The following is a 21,113-nucleotide window of genomic DNA, read 5'->3' as shown; positions in this document are numbered from 1 at the left end:
CAGTGTCAGTGGATTTTAGAATTTCCCAAGCCAGCTTGACCCCATTTCTGAGCAGTGCAAAAAGTTGGAAGTATAGAAAACACCAATGATGACAACTTGACCACCAAACCTGTTTAGGCTGCTGTCTGTCTGGTTTCATTTGTCACTCATGAATGCTTGAGAGATAATTTTACTTGTGTGAAAGTCTGGAAAGTTAGTGATGAAGCTGTTAATGAAGGCGAGCAGTACTTCCACAAAGTTTCTTTTGTTTGTTTGTTACCTGTTGAAATTAGTTTTTCATTTACTTTAACAGACCCGACAATAACAGTGTACGTTTGTATATAAGTAATTCAAAAAAAAAAAATTTTTCCTTGTCTGATTTGTACATTTTTTTACTAGTCTTTACAGACCTGCAAGGGTTTATTCAAAAACTTTGGTGGGAAAAAATTATATGAAATTACAGGCAATTCCAAAGGCTTGCTTCAGGCTTTGTGAGCTATTTCTTAGGACACTGGTAAAATCTAGCATCAGGGTCCTCAAATGTCCACAGTAATAATGTTTCCATAAGGATGTTTAGAGGCCATAATATCTATCATGTTTACCATTTCAATACAGCATACAGACAAGCTAATATTTGCTCATTTTAATTTTTTAAAAACACCAAAGCTGATGACTGGATCATGAGAGTTAACATCTGGAGGGGAACATGATTATGTGTAACAAATTCCATAGCGTTGCATCCAAATCTTGATGAGGCATTTCAATCAAAGCTATAAATGTGAGCCTCGTGGTGGCAGTAAATAAAATGTTAGGGGATTTCCAAAGTTGTTTTGATCTTTATGAAATACAGATCTACCAAATTCAGTCAGTTCACAGAATACCGTAACTGGACCAAAGAGGTGGACCAAGCAACCTACGGACCAATACTGGCATCATACAATGACTAAAAGATAATTAATATATATATATATGTTTTAGAAACTTTTCTTTGCCTTTAAATAACTTCTCTTTAAGATTTAGGCAGCAAGTGGAGTCAAAAACAGGACATAAATCTGTAAGCAGTTGAAAGGTTTTACTGAAAGAAAAATAAAGAGTCAACAAAAAGGTGGAATCTGAGGCTGGTTCTTATATAGCGCTTTTCTATTCTGTCTGAGCACTCAAAGCGCTTTATACAACTAATTCATTCACCCAATTACACCCATTCACACAAGCACGTTTTCTAAGTTGTTAAGTGTCTAACATTCATACGCATTCAGACTTCAATGGATGAGCAACATGGGGTTAGTATCTTGCCCAAGGATATTTCGTATGCAGACTGGAGGAGCCTGGGATCAAACCACCATAGCTGTATGTAAATGGTTCTTTCTAAGTAAGACACACAACTACAACACGGGAAAAGACCAGGGAAACTGAGTTAACAATGAAAACCCTGAAAACCATCAATTTCACACGCCGCCCGGCACCAAACGACTCATGGACCAGTACCGGTCCGTGGCCCAGGCTTTGGGGACCGCTGTATTAGACTATAACTGTGGTTGATGGAACAGTCTGATAGAGTGGCTGGAGAGGCTGGGATATACATGTAAAGTGTGGTGAGATGATAGGGTGTTGGTGTTTTACAACATAACACATACAGAGTTGATGGTAATTAAGATGATTGCTTGGGTCAAGGTATCCTTTAGTGGCAGAACTTGGTACACTATGGCAATTTCAATAATCTTGCCATTATCCAACAAGCTTGGTTGTAAATCGCAGTATTTTAACCCAACTCAGTCACATAGACATATACTGTGCCTCCAATAGTGGACATTGTAAGTTTTGTATGTAAAACTTTATATTGAGCCATGTATTTTAAAATTACCGGTGCTTCTTTGCCCATTACTTAAAAAAAAAAAAAAGAAGATTATTTTTGATGCTCCCTGTTTTATGTCCCAGGACCAAAATTAATTAATTAATTAAAGTTGGAGTTGACGTTTTGATGATTCTAGTTTTGATTCCAGCTTTTGAAATAAAGATACTAATTCCCCCTAATTTTTTTTTTAAACCACTCCTTTAAACAGCTTTGTGATTGTCATGGAATATTAAAACAGTAAACCGGTGTAAAAGAAACTCTTTCCATGGAAAGGAGTACCTGAAGGCAGGGTGAGGCTGGTTTCACTGCAGGTTTTACCAACTGACACCTCTTGCAGCTGTTGGGAGTCTGTATGTAAGTCCGTTGTGTGTATTGTGCTTGTGAGGCGTTCACACGCTTCCATGCAGTCCCGTGGTTTTAAGCAGACACTGAAACCTGGACCTGGGTGAAGAGGTGGGGCTGGAAGCTGTGTGAACGTTAACTAGACGCAACACACTAGATACACCCCCACCGCTTCTAAGTGTACCCACACATGTTTAGTCTTCCTCCTGCAACCAGCAACAAAGGTGTTTAGTCATGTGAAACCCAAGCCTCAAACCCACAGGTTGAACTTTGACCTTTCACACACACAAATGAACGCGCAGGAGGAAAATGAGTGGAAGAGATTAAAGGACAGAATGGCTGTGTGTGTGTGTGTGTGTGTGTGTGTGTGTGTGTGTGTGTGTGTGTGTGTGTGTGTGTGTGTGTGTGTGTGTGTGTGTGTGTGTGTGTGTGTGGAGCTGGGTTATAGATGTGTTGTATATATCCACACAGGTTCCAGACATAACATCGCAATATTTTTTTTCTTTTCCAACAAAGGTGACTGCCCCCCACCCCTCTCATCTGTGTAGCTGCAATTAACCTCCATAACCTCGGTGTGTATGCGTGCATGTTGGAGATTTTGTGTCCTAAACTTGGTTACACAAGATGGGCATGAGTCTCCAGGGTCATCACACACACACAGACACACAAACACACATATTCACACTGATAATCCATGCCTTTCCTGGACATCCTTTTATCCAGCTCAGGCCTCAGGGATTTTCCGTTAGCCCAGCCAGGCCGAGAGGCCTCTTTCTAGGGTCAGAGATCAGAGACAGCCCTTAATGACCCTGGAGGATCCGAACCCAGTGTAGCCCTTGCTGCCTACTGCTGCACTGTGAGGTCGAGAGGGGGGGTTAGAGTACAATCGGGGAGGATGATATAACGGAGAACATTATCAAGTGCAGTCAATGAGTGAGCTTATTCTTTTCATCTTTCAGCCACACTGCAAAAGGGTTATTTGGTGTTTATTGGCCTTTACTGTTTTACAATATGAAATCCCTGAAAAATAACCAGCATTTTAAACTGTCTCTGAAGTGGCACTCATAACATATTAGAAAGGATCATAAATGCTTTATAAGCATTGCAGTTGTTTCGTAATTTTTCTAACTGGAGAAGGAAGCCATAAATACAAGCAAATGATTTAAAGTGTACATCATCTGTCTGACACGTTTAAAGTTAATGATGTGGGTCCTGATTTGTTGTTTGTCACAAACAGCTCATTTTAATATCCAGTTATATTTAAGGAAAATTGGAAAATGCTTTTCCTTTGCTAGCCCCACATTGACACATGTTGCTCTGTTTCCTCTCTGACCCTCCCCCACCCCTTCATTCATTCACTCATTCATTCTTTCATTCATTCACTTTGACAATGAATTTGAACTTCAGACTGGGTTCGAGGGGTGGGGTGAAAGAATGAAAAGAGGAGAAAAGGGAGGGAGGGTTCTCTCTTTTCTTCCGCTAAGCCTGCTCTCTCACCTTGCGATCCTGCAAAGGGCCAGACGCCCTTCCCCCTTTCCCCCAGTTTCCTCAACCCTTGGCATTCTCAGTTACACCCTCAGCATATGCAGTTTTTGAAGTGAGTACGGCAATGTTGGAGGGGAGACAAGGGGAACGCAGACACAAATCAACACACCTGCTGTTTGATTTGTCTTTTCTCCACCTTGCATTCCTTCACTGAAAGGCTATCAATAGACTTTGACCTCTCATGGCTCAGCTTAGCTTTGTGTGTAAGCATGTGTGCACTTGTGTAGGCTGGGGGTTGACTAACTGCTACACCTAAAACTGATTCAAATAGCACTGTATAATATTATCAGCAAGCAGTGACAAAGGAGCCACACATTTCTTACTAAATCAAGAAATTTGCAAATAATCTTCTCTTCTAGGAACATATCAGAAACACAGTCAAAGCATGGGCAGTGGGGGCATGATTATAAGGCTCGACATGAGATTAAGTAACTTCGAACGCCGCTGTGTTTTCCATGGTGTTCTTTGAATAGTCTCAACAATTCCAGCAGCTACACCAAGGACAGGTTTTGAAAAGTAAAGCATTCAACACAGTTTTATTTGTGGGAATAAAAACCTTTTGGTGCTCATGAAACACAAAAATCCTCTTGTAAGAATCAATAATCTCATCAAAACAAGGCACACGGTAATGACACAAGTTGGTGAAATCACAGCGTTTTAACAGCGGAGCTTAAGATGCTGTTGTTTTGTGAGTGAGATACACAGATGTACCTGCTTGCTTTTGTCTGTCGGTTGATTTATCACAAATGCAAAAGGAATCTGACACCTACAACTATGTGAGTGGATTAAAATGGAACATTTACCTGTGACATAGACATTGTGCCCTGTGACTTTATCATCAAAGCCAATGCATAACGACAGTTTCTTAAAATAAATGTGTGTGTGTGTGTGTGGGGGGGGTTCAAAATCAAATGGTTCATAAAGTATTTGTTATAAATTAAACTACCCACTGATTATTGTTTGCAGTGGTTATAATGTTGAAGTCCCACTCTTCTTGGAACTGACGATAAATCATAAAGACACCACACTTCACTATTATTACCACAATTAGCATTATTGTTTTCTAATCATGCATTTAAGCTTTTATTTCTAAACATTTTTACAGTGCAGTATTAGCATTTTTCTTCCTGCACTGCCTCCACCAAATTTTTTGCTCTGTTAACACAAAATAGGGGTACCAACACAAAGGAATAGTTGAAGAAAACATGGGGTTTGTCCAGCAGTCTGCTGAGCAGTTTTTCCTAATGTTTGACAATCAAAAGCCGCATATATGCGCATGCAATTTGTACTGTGGCCCAGGGAGGTCAAACACACTCCAACTTGAGAAAATAGAAAAACACAGGTTTGCACTTAGACACAAGAAGTGGAAGATTCTTCAGTGTTGTAAGGGAGAAACAAATACAAATTTTAATCATGTGATACATATAATACTGTTGATAGAAACGTTTGCGATTAACTTTTGCAGTGTTTGCATCACTTTTGCAGAATCAGTGCTCTTTGTCATTGAATCTGTTATGAACAGAATTTCTAGGCATAGTCAAGTGGCAAAGCCAAGCAGTGGAAGGCTTCATCCATTGTGGCCTCAGTAAAGCAATTTGCAGCTGAGTGTGAAGAATGAGGATGAGAATTAGCATCTCCAAGTCCGAGGCCATGGTCCTCAGCTGGAAAAGGCAAGGCAAGGCAAGGCAAGTTTATTTGTATAGCACAATTAAACAACAAGGCGATTCAAAGTGCTTTACAGAGACATTAGAAACAAGAACAAATAAAAAGCATGATTTAAAATTGATTAAAACAAGCAAATAAACAAACTAACTAATTAACAAACAAACAAACAACAGTATATAAAATCAAAACAGATAAAATCAGAACAGTAGATAAAATCAGTAGTTAAATGTAAGTTTTGAAATTTAAGCTTAAAGTGTGGATTTGGTGCTTTATTCAAATGCAGCTGAGAACAGGTGAGTCTTCAACCTGGATTTAAATAAACTGAGTGTTTCAGCTGATCTGAGGCTTTCTGGGAGTTTGTTCTAGATATAAGGAGCATAAAAGCTGAATGCAGCTTCTCCGTGTCTGGTTCTGACTCTGGGAACTGATAAAAGACCGGATCCAGATGACCTGAGGGATCTGGATGGTTCATACTGGGTCAGGAGGTCATTGATGTATTTTGGTCCTAAACCATTCAGAGCTTTATAGGCCAGCATCAGAACTTTAAAGTCTATCCTCTGACGGACAGGCAGCCAGTGTAAAGACCTCAGAGCTGGACTGATGTGGTCCACTTTTTTGGTCTTAGTGAGGACTCGAGCAGCAGTGGAATACCCACTCCAGGCAAGGGAGCATTTGGCGCCTCAAGTAGAGGAGCTTAAGTAGCTCAGGGTCTTGTTAAGAAGTGAGGGAAGCTGTAGACTGAGAGATGGATTGGGGCTGGAATGCAATGATGTGGACACTGCATCAGTTCATCATGGTTAAGAGAGAGAAGAATATAAAAGCAAGGTTGTCGATTTACAGGTCGATGTAAGTCCCCAACCTCACCCACAGCCATGAGCTCTGGGTAGTGACTGAAAGAATAAGATCCCAGATACAAACAGTGGAAATGTCTAGTCTCCGAAGGGTGGGTGGCCTCTTCCTTAGAGATGTGAAGAGCTCAATCATTCAAGAGTAACGCAGAGTAGTGTCACTACTCAAAAGGAACCAGTTGAGGTGATTCAAACATATGAACACCCAGGCAACCAGGATGCTTCCTTGGTGCTTCATAGGCAAGGTGTTCTTGGTTTGTCCTACTTAAGAAGGCTTGGAATAGACCCAGGGATGCTGGAGAGATATTTTCCAATTGACCTGGGAATGCATCAGTTTCCTCACTGACTAAAGAGGTGTCTGTAGAGAGGGAGTTCTGGGTTTAACTGCTCAGGGTGATGTCTCCTGTGAACCAGGCCCAGATAAGCAAAAATGGATGGATGGATAGTTCTGTCAAAAATGGAGGCTATGTGAACTTTTGCATCTCTTTGTTTTGCTCACAGACAGTTTGGTTTCAACTCAAAACAATGCATTGTTGGTTGTGATGGGTTTGAGTCTTGCCTAATCTTATGGTGAGTGTTTTGTTATGACTATAAAAGCCATTGGTCAAAAGGGCAGAAAAATACGAAGACGATAAGAAAAATACGTATCTCTGCAGAAGCTGGCTGAATACTTTTTTCTTTTCCTTTCACATGATAGATTAGCTACCTTTTATATGTTTCAGCCATGCTATACAGGTTATTCAAGTTAATCAAATGGCATCACCACCATGAACCAATAACTCTATTTTCACCTCAAAGGATGTGGACAAAGATTTATTCTGTGGTTCTTAAGTCAGTGTGTTAAACTGGAACTCCTACACAGCAGCATTAAGTGTGCTGCGGTCAAAGGCAGTCATTATTCCTTTACTGGCTTTGATTGTATTTTTCTATATAGTGGACTGGCCTTGTGGTCATTATAAGTGCTAAGTAATGTTCAATGACTTTCCATTATAGTAAAAGGCATTTACTTTGCTGCCTTTTCCTATAGACTACGGGGGTCAGTGTATAATAAACTGTTCGATATGTATAGACATAGCTTCTTCTTCTATGTATGGCAGAGGGAAGCTGGCCAAGACAAAATGCACTTCTGTGGTACAGATGCCAACTTATAATGAGTTAGAAGTAAGACAGACAAAACACATTCATGCACACACATAAATTCCTTTTCTTTATCAAGATTCCATTGGAACACTGTCATGTCAAGGCCACACAGTGACAAAAGCAATGTGAAAACATGCTTTTGAAAGTCTTTGGAGAATCTCTTATTGTTGAAATCCTACAGGCCAAAGACAAATCCACAGGAGTTTATGGAGGACTGCAGGTCATGGTCATATAGATTTTATAATGGTGACAAATACAGTATACTTTTCACATAAACCAGCACAGGAGAGGCCTGCTTGAGCAGAAATGACTTGAATGCTTCACACATTTATAACATGAATTTATCACAGAAAGAGAAAATGAGCCGGCAGTGGTAGAAAGAAATAATGGTGCTTATTTGTTTTATTTGCCCAGTCAGTGGTGCTGGTGACCAATTCTTTAGTCCTATCATGTCAATATATACTATACATATACAAGATATATATACAGTGTCAATATACACGAAGCATTCACTCGTCTGCCTTCACAAGTACCGTAATTGTCGGGCTATAAGCCGCTACTTTTTGCACAAGCTTTGAACCCTGCGGCTTTTAGTCAGGTGCGGCTTTTCTATGGATTGTCCATGAGCGGATTTGTTTTGTTTGTTCCGCTGTTGTACGGCACTACGTTGCCTGGCGGAAGGATCGGAGTTCAAGAGTGGTATGTTAGTCACATGTCCATCCGCCAGGCAACGTAGTGCCGTACGAAGTAGCGCGAAAAACAAACTTCAAAGTAGCGCTACGCGTTCAGCTGGAGGCGTGGATGATGAGCGGCGATAAATTTGCAAAAAGCAAGTTATGCCCAACTCCACCACTGGATTCTGACAGCGTGGGAAAGTGTGAAAACATCCACGATCACCAACGGATTTTGAAGGGCTGGACTGCTGCCTGATGGAGAGGAGGCTCTTCAGAAGGTGTTCGACTCTGACACTGACAATGAGGATTTCTTTGGTTTTGAAAGTGACAACGAAAGAAAGGAGCTGAGAGTGGATGATGAAGCCACCCTGAGCCTGTTCGTTTCCGACACTGGAGGAGAGGACTTTGGTGGTTTTAGTGCGCAGGAAGAAGAGAAAGATGGTGGTGAATGACTGACTTTTCTTCTTGTTAAAGCCGTGTCACTGCACCTGAGCCTAAAAGGTAGTCCGAATCTATTTTTCTGGTGTGCTGTAGGTTATTGTTATGTACTACATTTGTTACTCATTTATGAAGCACAGTACATGTTTTGTACTTGTAATTACCACTACTTGTACACATACCCTAAAAGGTTATGCAAATATGTACCCATAACTTGTTTTTCAAAATATTAATAAAAGTGGTGTGTCTCCAAACAGCCATCTCTTTCCTGACAATTCCCTTTGTGCATATTCTCTTACATATGATAAGTCAACATTGAAACACCTGCGGCTTTTAGTCAGGTGCGGCTAATGTATGTACAAAACAGGATTTTCCCCTGCTTTTAGCTTGTGCGGCTAATATTCAGGTGCGCTCTGTAGTCCGGGAAATACGGTACATGAACTTGAGTGACATCCCATTCTTAATTCACAGGGTTTAATATGATGTTGGCCACCCCCTTCTCAGCTTCAACACTTCTAGGGAGGCCTTCCACAATGTTTAGGAGTGTGTTTATTGGAATTTCTGAGCATTCCATAAGTTTTTCCTTTCCAGTCACCTTTCTCACTCACTATGTGTTAACAGTGCATTGAATCATATCTGTTATTAATCTCTGTCTCTCTTCCACAGCATGTCTTTTATCCTGTCTTCCTTCTCTCACCCCAACCGGTCGCAGCAGATGGCCCCGCCCCTCCCTGAGCCTGGTTCTGCCGGAGGTTTCTTCCTGTTAAAAGGGAGTTTTTCCTTCCCATTGTCGCCAAAGTGCTTGCTCATAGGGGGTCATTTGATTGTTGGGTTTTTCTCTGTATCTATGAAGCGCCTTGAGGCGACTTTTGTTGTGATTTGGCGCTATGTAAATAAAATTGAATTGAATTGAATTGAATTGACATTTGTCCTGGTCAGACACTGATGTTGGATAAGAAGACCTGCCTCACATTCTTATCTCTAATTCATCCCAAAGGTGTTCTGTCGGGTTATGGCCAGAACTCTATGTTGACCATTCAGCATAGAGTTCCAAACTCACTCATGCATGTCTTTATGGATCTGGCCTTGTGCACTGATGTAGAGTTCACACACGTTATACCACTGCATCCCATCCTTTGTATAGTGCTTGGTGATGTAGAGCTTTGATACAGCTGCTCTGCCATGTGAACCCATTCCATGAAGCTCGCTACACACTGTTCTTGAGCTAATCCGAAGGCCACATGAAGTTTGGAGGTCTGTAGCGATTGACTCTGCAGACAGATGGAGACCTCTGTGCAGACTGTGCCTCAGCATCCACTGTGATTTTAAATGCCCTACTACTTTGTGCCTGATTTGCTGTCATTCCCAACCACTTCCACTTTGTTATAATACCACTAACAGCTGACTATGGAATATTTAATAGTGAGGAAATTTCATGATTGAACTTGTTGCACAGGAGGCGTCCTATCGTGGTACCATGTTGGAAATTGCTGAGCTCCTGAGAGCGAACCATCATTGTTTGTATAAGCAGTCTGCGTGCTTCAGTGTTTGATTTTATATATCTGTGTCCATGGTAGTAATTGGAACATTTTAGAAGTGAGTCTTCTAAAAGTCAGGACATGAAAGTAACTTAGCAAACTTAGTTGCACAAACTTTGCTTTTTAGTTTGTTTTCCTTGCATCCCTTTGCAGCCTTTGTTGTTGTAGGGAAATCTGAGGCTTTTGCACCTGAGGGCTGCCCAGTACAAGTGACATCTTTAAATGCTCTTCTCTGCACCAGCTGAGGTTCACTGCCTTGGTCAAGGGCACCTGAAAAGCAGGAGAAGTTGTTACTCCCCCAGCAGCAGTGACTGCAAGATGTTAGAAACCTGCTCCCAGTCCCAACCAGAGATCCGATTACTTCCGAGTAACGAGTAAAATAAGGAATTACTATTGCAAAAAAAGTAATTGGATTACTGTTACTTTCCCATAAGCACGCTGCGTTACTGCGTTACTAAACCGTGATTTCGTTTGCAAGAGTGTCTCATGACAATGACGTAAGTGAGTCCGACGTTCGTGGCAACAGCTGTGTGCAGATCAAAAATGGATAATATATCGATATATCGAGTGCGGGAGAGAGCATGAGCGTGCAGCGTTTAAAGCGTGGAAGTACTGACCTTACTTTGAGTTTGATTCCGTAAAAAGTGACAAAAACATTAGCGTCCGCTGTTCACTGCGTGGGAAGAAAACTTATTTTACAGCGAAAAACCCCTAAAGCACCGAGTACGCTGCCACAGGAATGTGAGATTCACAGAGAAACTCCTGGATCCTTCCACTGACAAAAGTTAAAGATCAGAGATCATCTCTGAATTGCGATGTTTTGTGCAAATGTATTTCAACCTAACATAACTCTGTCTTTTAAAGATAATTTTGGTTCTGATTCAGCAATATTTCCCACTTCTTGTGGGGTTTTGAATCACTTCTACTGTTTAGGTCAGTAACAGCATGCCAGGTTTGGATAGGATCTGAACAAATCATAAATTTGTTTTTGACCATAAGTCTTATTTTTATCATAATGCAGCATGGCCACATTGCTCGCTAAAGCTACAGTAAATAATAAAGACAAATAATTAACAACATCACTAGTTGATGTGCTGCAGATAAAATCTGGACTGGTTAGGGAATGGAAAATAACAAGAAACTTTAATAAATAACTTACTGATAACAGCACTGTGTGGAGTAATGGGAGAGTCCAAAACAGTGATAAAATCTATGCATGAAATCCAAGCTAACAGTAGCAAATGGGAGAATAAAACAAAGGAGAACAGAAACATGAGGAAGATACGACAAACTGTCAAAGACTGAGGGAGAAAATGGCATCTAAATACAGACAAAGGTGGAAAATGTGGCAGGACGGCAGTGCATTGGTTAGCACTGTTGCCTCACAAGCTGGTGGGTTTCAATGCACCATCTGACCTGGACCTCTTTGTGCATATTCTCCCTAAACCTGCATAGCTTCTTTCTGGGTACCCACAGTCAAAAAACAATGCAGTCAACTGATGATTCCTAACAGACAATAAGTGTGAATGTGAGTGCAAATGGTTGTCTGTCTTTCTGTGTTGGTCCTGCAACAAACTGGTGACCTGTCCTGGTCATACCCTTCCCCTTGCCCTATGGCAGCTGGGAAAGAAACAATAAGCTCTGGACAAAGATGAACACAAAAGGTACAGAATTGAAACTCAATACAAACCCAAATGTAATAAAATTCAGGATGCCGCATAGATTAAATAACAGATTAAAAGACCATGACACAGGTTTCATTTAATGTCTTAGCATTCACTAGTTTACCAGTGACCTGTCTACAGCAAGAGTTATGTTTTGTGTCAAGCACATTAGAGTTAATTAAAGTTTCACACATCATAGCACTAGTCTTTAAACAGGAGTGTTTAAAAGCTTTTTAACTCCAGACAGGTAAAAAAAAATCTATATAAAGGACTCAACATTAACCAGATACTAATCCTAACTCTAGATGGCTCACATGAAGAAAATGTTGATTTTGTGATCGGTATCCACTGCATGCATATGCTAAAGAGTGTGTGCAGTGTTGATCAATATTATAATATTAATAGCTTTGAAAAAAATACCAAACAACAGAGAGTGTACACATTTCTGGACTGTTTAAAGATGTGTTGATTTTTTCTTATGCTGCGTTAGGTGATCGGGGAAATCCTTTATTACGTTTCCTGATTTGAATGATTCCCACACTAAATGAAATTCACAATGACTAAATCTTACATGTAATAGCAGGTATGCGGGTGTTTTATAAGGATGCTCAAGTGTGTGTGAGAGCTGGATAGAGGGGTGTGGTGTGTGAAGGACACAGTGCTGATTGATCCTGACAGTTTTATGAGCCTTTGTGACTACTGAACAAACAGAGGGGTAATGGTAGATAATGATATTTACTTAAGTACATTCTGTGAAAGTATATGCATTCATACGCTGTATGTATATACACATGTGTGTGTATGTGAGACTGAGGTCCCATAAGGGACATCTATTATCAGCAACAGACACTCACTGTAGTCTGAGGAGTGACAGCATAGCGCACACATGTGCTTTAAGATAGTGTGCAAACTAAGTGGAAATAGTACCCACGTGCACTAAAGCAGCTAAACAGCTGGACTGTGTTGACCAGCAGATAGGATGGCACATACACCCCCCCACACACACACGCACACACACACACGCACACACATACACAGAGCAAGTAATATAGTGGCCATAAAGTACTTGAGCAAAGGCTAGGGTGACTTCTGGGGTGGAGAGCTGAGTTCATTAGGTTCAAGGAACAGTGTGAAGCAAGTATGTCAAACATCAGTCCATCAGGGGCTAGAACTGACCTGCCAAATCACTCTAATTCAACCCACTGGATGTCTTTGGAAGATGTGAAGATGAGCAAAGATTTTGGACTTTTAACTGTAGCTTCATAAGTTTTTGAGCTTCTCCTACTGATAGAGACAGCACACTGATAGCTACACCAAAGTAACTAAGCAAGAAATGAACAATTAAAACTGACAGAAAAAAATTACAGAAAGGTTCATGTTCCTTCACTTATATATATATATATATATATATATATATATATATATATATATATATATATATATATATATATATATATATATATATAAACCTACTTAAAATGTAGTCCCAAAGAGTCCATATGCTGACAGATTTCTTCCATGACCATTTCTTCATTATGCAGACAAACAGTTGAAATCTACTTATTTTTCTTATATTCAATGTGTTGTTAAACTTGTTACTGACAGAAAGAGGATTTTCACTGGTCTGGCCCACTGGCCCAGATCAAAGTGGGTTATATGTGGCCCACGATGTAAATGAGTTTGGCATCAATGGTGTAAGCCTTGTATGTTAAGAAAATCAGATCAGACACTCGCTCACTCTGTTGGGGGAACTGAGCGTATGGACTTGTTACAAATGGCTTTTAATGGAAGAGTTTTGACCATTTTTTAAATAGGAGATTCAAAAAGATACAACAGTAATTGCTTGATGACGAGTTTGCAACTAAAACATAGCTGTAGGGTGGGGTGGGGGTAATTACATACACATACATGCATGCATACTTGAGATAACTTGACACACACACACACACACACACACACACACACACACACACACACACACACAGTGGAGATAAGCAACAAGTGCCATTATACTTTCATTTTTTTATTAATTGTTTTTTGATAAAGGGACAAAATGGGTGTGTGAACAGGATTATGCAGACATCTGCCAGAAAACACAGACAGTGGTTTTCCCAATACAACTGAACAGAGACCCCAAACAAGTACAACAGAAATTAAAGAGCTCCAATGACCATCGGCCACCATTACAAAAAAAACAAATTAAAATTTAAAAAATTAAAATTATAACATAACCAAAAAAAGTAAGAAACCAAAAAAACCAAAAAGAATCCATTCCATGTCTCTGTTTTAAACAGAGCATATAGGTAATAATAAATAGTAACTCCCATAGTAAAAGATAAAGTTCAAGTTCAAGTTACAACAAACAGCTCTCAGAACAGGAATAGAAAAGGCTGATAACAAAATATTCCGCATTGCCATTTACAAAAAAGTCTCAACTCAAGCAGGCTTCTCCACGTCCCCCGGGTCATTTTTAAATATGCTTTGCATATGAAAGTATACCCAATCTAAATATAAAGCACCATTTAGTATTTGGCAATGAAAAAAACTGCAAAACATTAAATTTGTTTTTCAACGTATTTATTTTGACGCTTTTTCGTAATCCATGTACTGCATATGAAGTTTTTTTTTCTTTTGTTTTTTTCCCCCCTAGCTTCTTGATGTTGGAATGTTGTCAGGTGGGAGGGGTGAGAGAGACAGAAGCACACAACAGAACAGGCCGACGTCAGCTTGCATTACTGCATACAAGAATGGCAGCGGGGGGGGGACAAGGGAAGGAGGTCTGAACCAAAAAGCAAACATATGTACAACCACCTCTGTGGACAGGAAACAGCAGCGGCCATCTGATGGCCCCACGACGCCTCCCAATGCCACATATTTTAGCTGCTTTTTATGTTTTTTTTCTTTTATTTCTTTAAACATACAAATAATTCGCACTATATTATCCTGCCAAATTAAAAAAATATACCGTGGCAGCTTGGGATTTTTTTTCCACTACCAAAAGAAGGTATGGTAAATACCTTTAGAGAGAACAAGCAACAGTTAAAAATACGAGCCTCAATATAAATACTATAGTGCCTACTCTAAGTGAACATTGAATTCAAATACAATTCTAGAAATACAGAAAAAGTAGACCATAAATGTGTTTAAGCATAGGAATCGACATGAGTGTGCATTTTCCTATATTTTAAGTTCTTTATTATATATTCATATATAATTTTAATCCTTTCCCCAATGTATTTCAACCTGAAGAGCTGTGAAGAGCCAAGGCAAAACAAAATACGGAAAAAAAAAAATCACAGAGTTTGTTTTTTTTTGTTTTGTTTTTTGTTTGTTTGTTTTTCATCTTTTTTTTGTATCATTTCATATATACTGTGATCGGAGTCTTGAACACCACCAAGACGCTGAGGAAAAGAGAAACGACAATTAAACTTAAATACATCTTCCCCTAAGAGAGCGTGAAGTGTTATTTGAAAACAAAAGTTTATTTTCATATCTATAATTAAAGGAAGATTTATACAAAAAACAGATTCTTGCAGTGTGGGCAACACAACTTGGAGTGTCAGTTGACAAGCCAGTAAGGTCTATAGATTATTCAGGTACAGACGACAACAACAACAGCTCCTTTAAAATAAAGAAGAAAGAAAAAAAGTGGATGTTACAGTGGCCAGCAGGAATGAAAACTGTGTCCATTTGACGGCCGTGTAGGAGCATCGGTTACTCGCTGTGAACCTTTGAATTTACAGATCTTGCTGACAACAATGAAATATCAGCCCAGGCTAAATGTTGGGGATTCCAGGGGTAACAATTTGACAAATGGTCAAAGGTGAAATGGCAAGGGTACAGAGGTCACGAGGGTGGAGTTACAACATATTATGTGTCTTATCTTTTACTGTTCAGAACAATGGGACCCTCATTGTCTGACAGCATTTCAGTGAGGTTTTCGTCCCCTTTGACGTAAACTTGTAAACAGGAAAAAAAGGAAACAGTGCACTTTATGTCCTATAAATGACAATCTAGCTTTTAGACTCAACCTGCATTGGTGTGGCACAATGCACGAGAGATGTCAGTACGTACCCCAGGTGGAGTGACAAGTGAAAACTGTGAACGGCTTGAATGAAACAACAGAAAAAAAAAAAAATCTGCCTTTGGGTTAAAAAGCAACAGCAAACAAACAAAAATGCTCTGCATTAGCCTATACACACTGATTAAAATGATCTCATTCTGATTTTTTTGAAAGAGCCCTAGAGTACAGATAGATTTTTTTGCAATTCTCTATTTTTTTCTCTGCAATAATACTTATGACCCTGTTTTGATACTGGAAATGTAAAGTGAAAGACATTGCCTCTAATCCCCGTAATATGTAGCTTCCAGTTCTGTGTAGCTTTCTGTCTGTCTAGCTTGTAGTTATTTCAATGCTCTCAAATAAAGTTAGCCTCATTTGGAGCTCATATATTACTTTATGCATTGTTCCACACACTGACGTATTGAAGCAGCGTTGTAGGTTTGTGCTAACGCAGATACATGACACTTCTCAGCCATGCGTTGTATCCCTCAAATTCAGGATTGTACACTACAGGTTACCTTTGTTTTAAAAGTACCTCCTCACCAAAAAACAAAACTACAAATAATTCAGATATACACAATACTGCTTGTACCATGCTTGCCATGAAATCCACATATTAAAGATAGCCTATTGAACATGTAATAGGTAGCTAAATGATGATTAAAGAGAACTCGCTGATCTTTCATCATGAATCATCACAGTCCATTTGAGCAGTCAGGTGCTTGATGCAAGGACCTTCGCTGGGTGGCTTATGTGACCCCAAACTTATGCCAGATAAGGTTATGGCCGATGCAGTCTAAAGATATCAAAGGCACTCTTTCTTATTCTACCGAATGATAGTACAAATTGAATTCTAGCACACCCTTGTCTTTTTTAAAGAAATTTCAAGGCCCACTTACAGTTTAGTCCTCAAGCCAATGCATGTTGGTTTTTTTAAACCCTGTCTGAACATGGTATCTTTTAGAAAGATCAGGATAAGTGCATTTCCAGGGTTGTAAGAAATGGATCAAGTCAAAGAATGTTCACTTTCCATGTTACAAAACAGAACTGTACATGATATGTGTTACAGAATGTATGCAGCATGGATGTATCTTTCTTGTCTTTTCTCTTTTTGAAGAATAAAAAGAAAAAAACTGAACAAGAGAAAAACAGCAACACATTTACTCAACAACTAACCAACCAGGGACAAGTTCTTTTCTTTTTTTTTTTTCTTTGATTAGCAAAAACATACTATGCATGCTGACTAATTCTTAAAAATGGAAAAGGAAAACTCATAAAAGAAAATAGTACACAACATGTAAATTATTGCACAAGAGAAAGGCTCGAAGTTTTGCGTCAATGCAAGAGTATTGCCCCGATACAGATCATGCATTCAATGAGTAATGGAAACAGGGTGTGCTGGTGCAAAGCACATGGTCTTAAACTTCTGCCAGATTGGCAAAAGTGGTGTGTTGGGATTGGGGCAAATCTACAAGGGGCAGGGAATAAACCGGGGACTGATGGTGGACATAACTGCGGGGAAAAGGTCCCATTGTTCGGCCTTCTACTCTGACTTAATTTCGGTACTCAAAGGACGGTCACTGTGCCATTTTTTCATGTGTTTCTCCAAGGTGCTGTAGACACTGAAGGGCATCTGACAAATTTCACACTTGTACACGTCTTTGCCCACCTGACCATGGGTCTTCATGTGGCGAGTAAGTTTGGAGCTCTGGGCACATGCATAATTGCACAGCTCACACTTGTACGGTCTTTCCCCTGTGTGGCTGCGCCTGTGCACTGTCAGGTTACTGCAGTTCTTGAACACTTTGCCACAAAACTCACAAGTATCACTCCTGCGGCCGTCCTTGGAGCTGGGGCGCCCAGGACCACCGAGGTGTGGTGTGCTGCCCCCACTGCCTGTACCACTACGGCCTGACATCCCACCATCCAATTCCCCCGGAGGGGTTGAGAAACGCAGGCTGCCGTTCTCTGAAGAATGCTCCGATGAGGATGCAAAGGGCGATTGTCTGGAATCCCCAAAGTTCAGAAAAGGGTCCTTGAGTTGTCGGGAGGCAGCATAGCCAGCCAGCCACTGAGAGTAGACATTCTCAGTGTTAGGGATTGTAGAAGTGGGCAGGTCAAACTCCTTTTCCAGCTTGATACGTTTAGAGAAAGGACTGAGTGGACTGGGACTACCTAGAAGCAGTTTCTTGGAGAGGCCGACGGAGGCGGATTCATTAGGTGATGCTCCTCGACCGTTGACCGTTGAGACTGAGCCCTCCTCCCCACGATCGGTTTCCAGCACTGAGTCTCCATCGCATATCTCACGATTGTGGTGATGGTCTCGGTTGAGGTGGTGGTGCAGGTGGTTCTCTTGGGCCATGGCATTTCGTTTGTGTGCATTTAGGGCTTCACTGAAGTGCTGCATGCTCGCAGCAAGACCCATTCCCTGCATCACCTCAGGCAGCGAACGAGGGATCGAGCCCTCATCGGCCACTCCTCCCAGTCGACTTCCGATGCTGCCGTTGTTTTCATGCTGACGTGCCGTTTCAAGGTTCAAGCCAAAGTGATAGCTGTTATTGTTTCGTCTTGCTACCCTCTCTCCATTCTGCTCTTCCTCCTCCTCCCCCTCCTCTTCCTCCTCCTCTTCTTCTTCCTCCTCCTCCTCTTCTTCCTCCTCCTCCTCTTCCTCCTCCTCCTCCTCTCCATTTTCACGTAGCATACGGTCATTCTCACTTTTCAGCTTGGCCACCACTGACTTGAGGGCATTGCTTGCGCTGCCCACATGCTCACTAGTTCCAGGCTCCGGGGATGAGGCTGTAGAAAGCCCGTCTTCTGACTTGCCTGTATTTGGTGAGGACGATTTATGCATGTGTGTCTTCATGTGGCGTTTCAGTTTGCTAGCCTGTGTGCACGCATGATCACATAAGTGGCATTTGTACGGCTTCTCTCCTGTGTGGCTACGCCGGTGCACGATGAGATTACTCTGAAACTTGAAGGCCTTGCCACAAAATTCACAACACTTTGATTTCAACTGGGTGGTAGAGGAGGGTGTAGCCCCTGCTGAGGGGAGAGGGGTAGTGGGCGTGGTCTGAGAGCCCACAGGTGACTGCATGGAACCTGGAAGAGGCGGTGGAGTAGCAAGATATGGAGGTTTGCTGCCCCCTGCACCTCCTGTGCCTCCACTTCCTCCTCCTGTCTGGAATGGCTGGAGTAAGCGTTGCATGGGGCTTGGCCGGCTTGGGGACAGCGGGGGAGTGGACCCTGAGGTGTTGCCCGCCAGTTCCCGAAGCCGCCTTGAGAAGTCCATTGTTGGAGGGGGATCTAGAGGCAGAGGAGGATTGAGGCGCAGCACCCTGTCAAAGGCACTCGGGTGGTGGGCTGCCAGCGCCAGCTCCTCTGGGCTCAGGTGGTGGGGGTCCAGGTGGTTCCTTGGAGGGGGGCTGAAGAGGGGTGGTGTTGGGGGGAAACGCTGATGATGGCCACCACCAACAGCGCCAGTGCCAATGCCACCTCCTGCTCCAACACTGTCCCTTCCACCTGAGCCCGAGCCAGGGATGCGCAGGAGGTTGAAGGGGCTTGCATCAGGAGGCAGATGAAGGCCATGAAGTGGAGGCTGAGAAGGGCAGTCTGCGCCTCCGCCAAGGGAGGAAGGGCCACCCATGCGTGGGGTCAGAGGACTGCCATGTTCACTTTCCAGGTAGATACGGAAGCCGTGGGTGTTCTGAGCATGCTGCAGCAAGAACCAGGCGCTGCCATAAGACTGCTTACATGTAGTGCAGGTATAAGTGGTAGGCTCCTCCTTACCTGTTGTGACAAAGAAAAAAGAATGGGGGTTAGAAGAAATGATCAGTGACCTTCAACATGATGCAGACTTTGTTACATCTGAAACAGTTAATGTTATTGTACAGAAGCTGAATTCTTTTAAACATTTAATGCATTTCAAATGCTGCTCATTTAGTGTCATTTGACTCATTTTCATTGAAACAGCTGTACATGAACAGTGCTATATACGGAACGAAACACATGAAGAGCAACTTTGTTCTCAGCTGAACCAGTCTTTAAACCTAAGGCCTAACTGTTACAGCTTTTAAAAGTGGTCGGCACATGGTGTTGAGGGCTTTGCAAATACAACAGTAGCTTTTATTGAGGTCATGCCCCACATGAGTAGCATGTGAGAAGTGTGTGTGTCTCTCTCTTTTTCTCCCAGACTGCTTTGGGACATAATTTCTCCCTTTAGACTGACTGTGAGTCCTCCATTGTCAGCAGGAGAACAAAGAAACGGGGCTATCCCAGCGGACGACCACTTCCCACTGATCTACCAAAACAGAGGCTCACTGACAAACACACACACTCCCGAACACACAGGAGAGACAACACAGAAGAATCCTCCAAACTTGTAATTTACTACTTCCTTATTTCTCCAGCAACAACCTAAATACATTAACCACCTGATTCACTAGGTCATTGGAAACCTGTCTGGGGTTACAATTAAGAGTAGATCCATCCTGTTTCATAGATTTCTTTTACCTGCCAGGCGGTGTACTGCAATGACAAAATATGTGACTTCATTCAAAATGTAACATGTTCTCCCTTCTGAAAATTTACCTATCACACATACGGTTAAAGCAAAATTCAACCGTCACTCATGGCAGGCTCTGGCAACCTGGAGGTTGAAGCCATGAGTAGTCAGAAATGCTTTTCTATTTTTATCTCAAATGTATGCAAGTTCATTGACATAAACTGTATTTTAGAGTCATATGTACTGCCCACACTTAAATGTGCATGCACACCCTTATTCACACAAACTCAACAGAGCAGCTCAATCGCCCAAGGATGGTATAACAGTAGGAGTGCGAAAACATTTAGGCTCCAACTGGAGAGGAAAAATAACCCCTTCAGTCTGCTTCAAAGCATCTTCTGTCAGTGAAGCATGTAGAGTCACTTTGAGACAGCAACAAGAGGAACATCTAAAACAATAATTGCCTTTGAATGGCCCTGGTGACGATGACCTGTGGCAGGACCCGCAATGCATGTGTAATCTCATTAGGGCACTGATGGACGGCCATCAGCTCGTTTACAAGATTAGATGATAAACAAACCCCGCCATCACTGCCATTCAGAGTGCCTTCCACTATTAAGCACTGTGCAGCAAGGGTACATTAAACAAAGTGAACATGCAGATATGCACATTTTATACATTAACGAGTTTATGCATGATCAAAAGCCCAAAGCAAAAGAGAAAATATTCAGATAGACAGCTAGTGTGAGGTCAGTCTGGAATTTTAATTTACACTAAAACAGAAAGTAGCTATAGCATAATAGCTCTATATGTGACTGTACTGAATGACTAACACCATAGCTTTGTCCCTTTCACTACCAACAA

General features: G+C 41.4%; 1 protein-coding gene across 2 annotated transcripts in view; it reads right to left on the bottom strand.

Moving 5' to 3' along the window:
* Positions 1 to 13,756: 13,756 nt before the first annotated feature.
* The window catches only part of bcl11aa (BCL11 transcription factor A a), a 54,080-nt gene continuing 46,723 nt past the window's right edge, over positions 13,757 to 21,113 (bottom strand). For both annotated transcript variants that reach the window (XM_085428969.1, XM_085428970.1), the window contains exon 3: positions 13,757 to 19,534. In XM_085428969.1, coding sequence (XP_085285095.1) covers positions 17,292 to 19,534 — 2,243 coding nt within the window. In that variant the 3' untranslated portion in view covers positions 13,757 to 17,291. The remainder of the gene's footprint in view (positions 19,535 to 21,113) is intronic.

The sequence above is a fragment of the Rhamphochromis longiceps genome, linkage group LG13 (genome assembly GCF_057381845.1).
Source record: "Rhamphochromis longiceps isolate RC_006_pf linkage group LG13, R_longiceps_female_GT1.1, whole genome shotgun sequence".
In the NCBI taxonomy this organism is placed as follows: domain Eukaryota; kingdom Metazoa; phylum Chordata; class Actinopteri; order Cichliformes; family Cichlidae; genus Rhamphochromis; species Rhamphochromis longiceps.
This window is presented reverse-complemented; position numbering and strand designations above follow the sequence as displayed.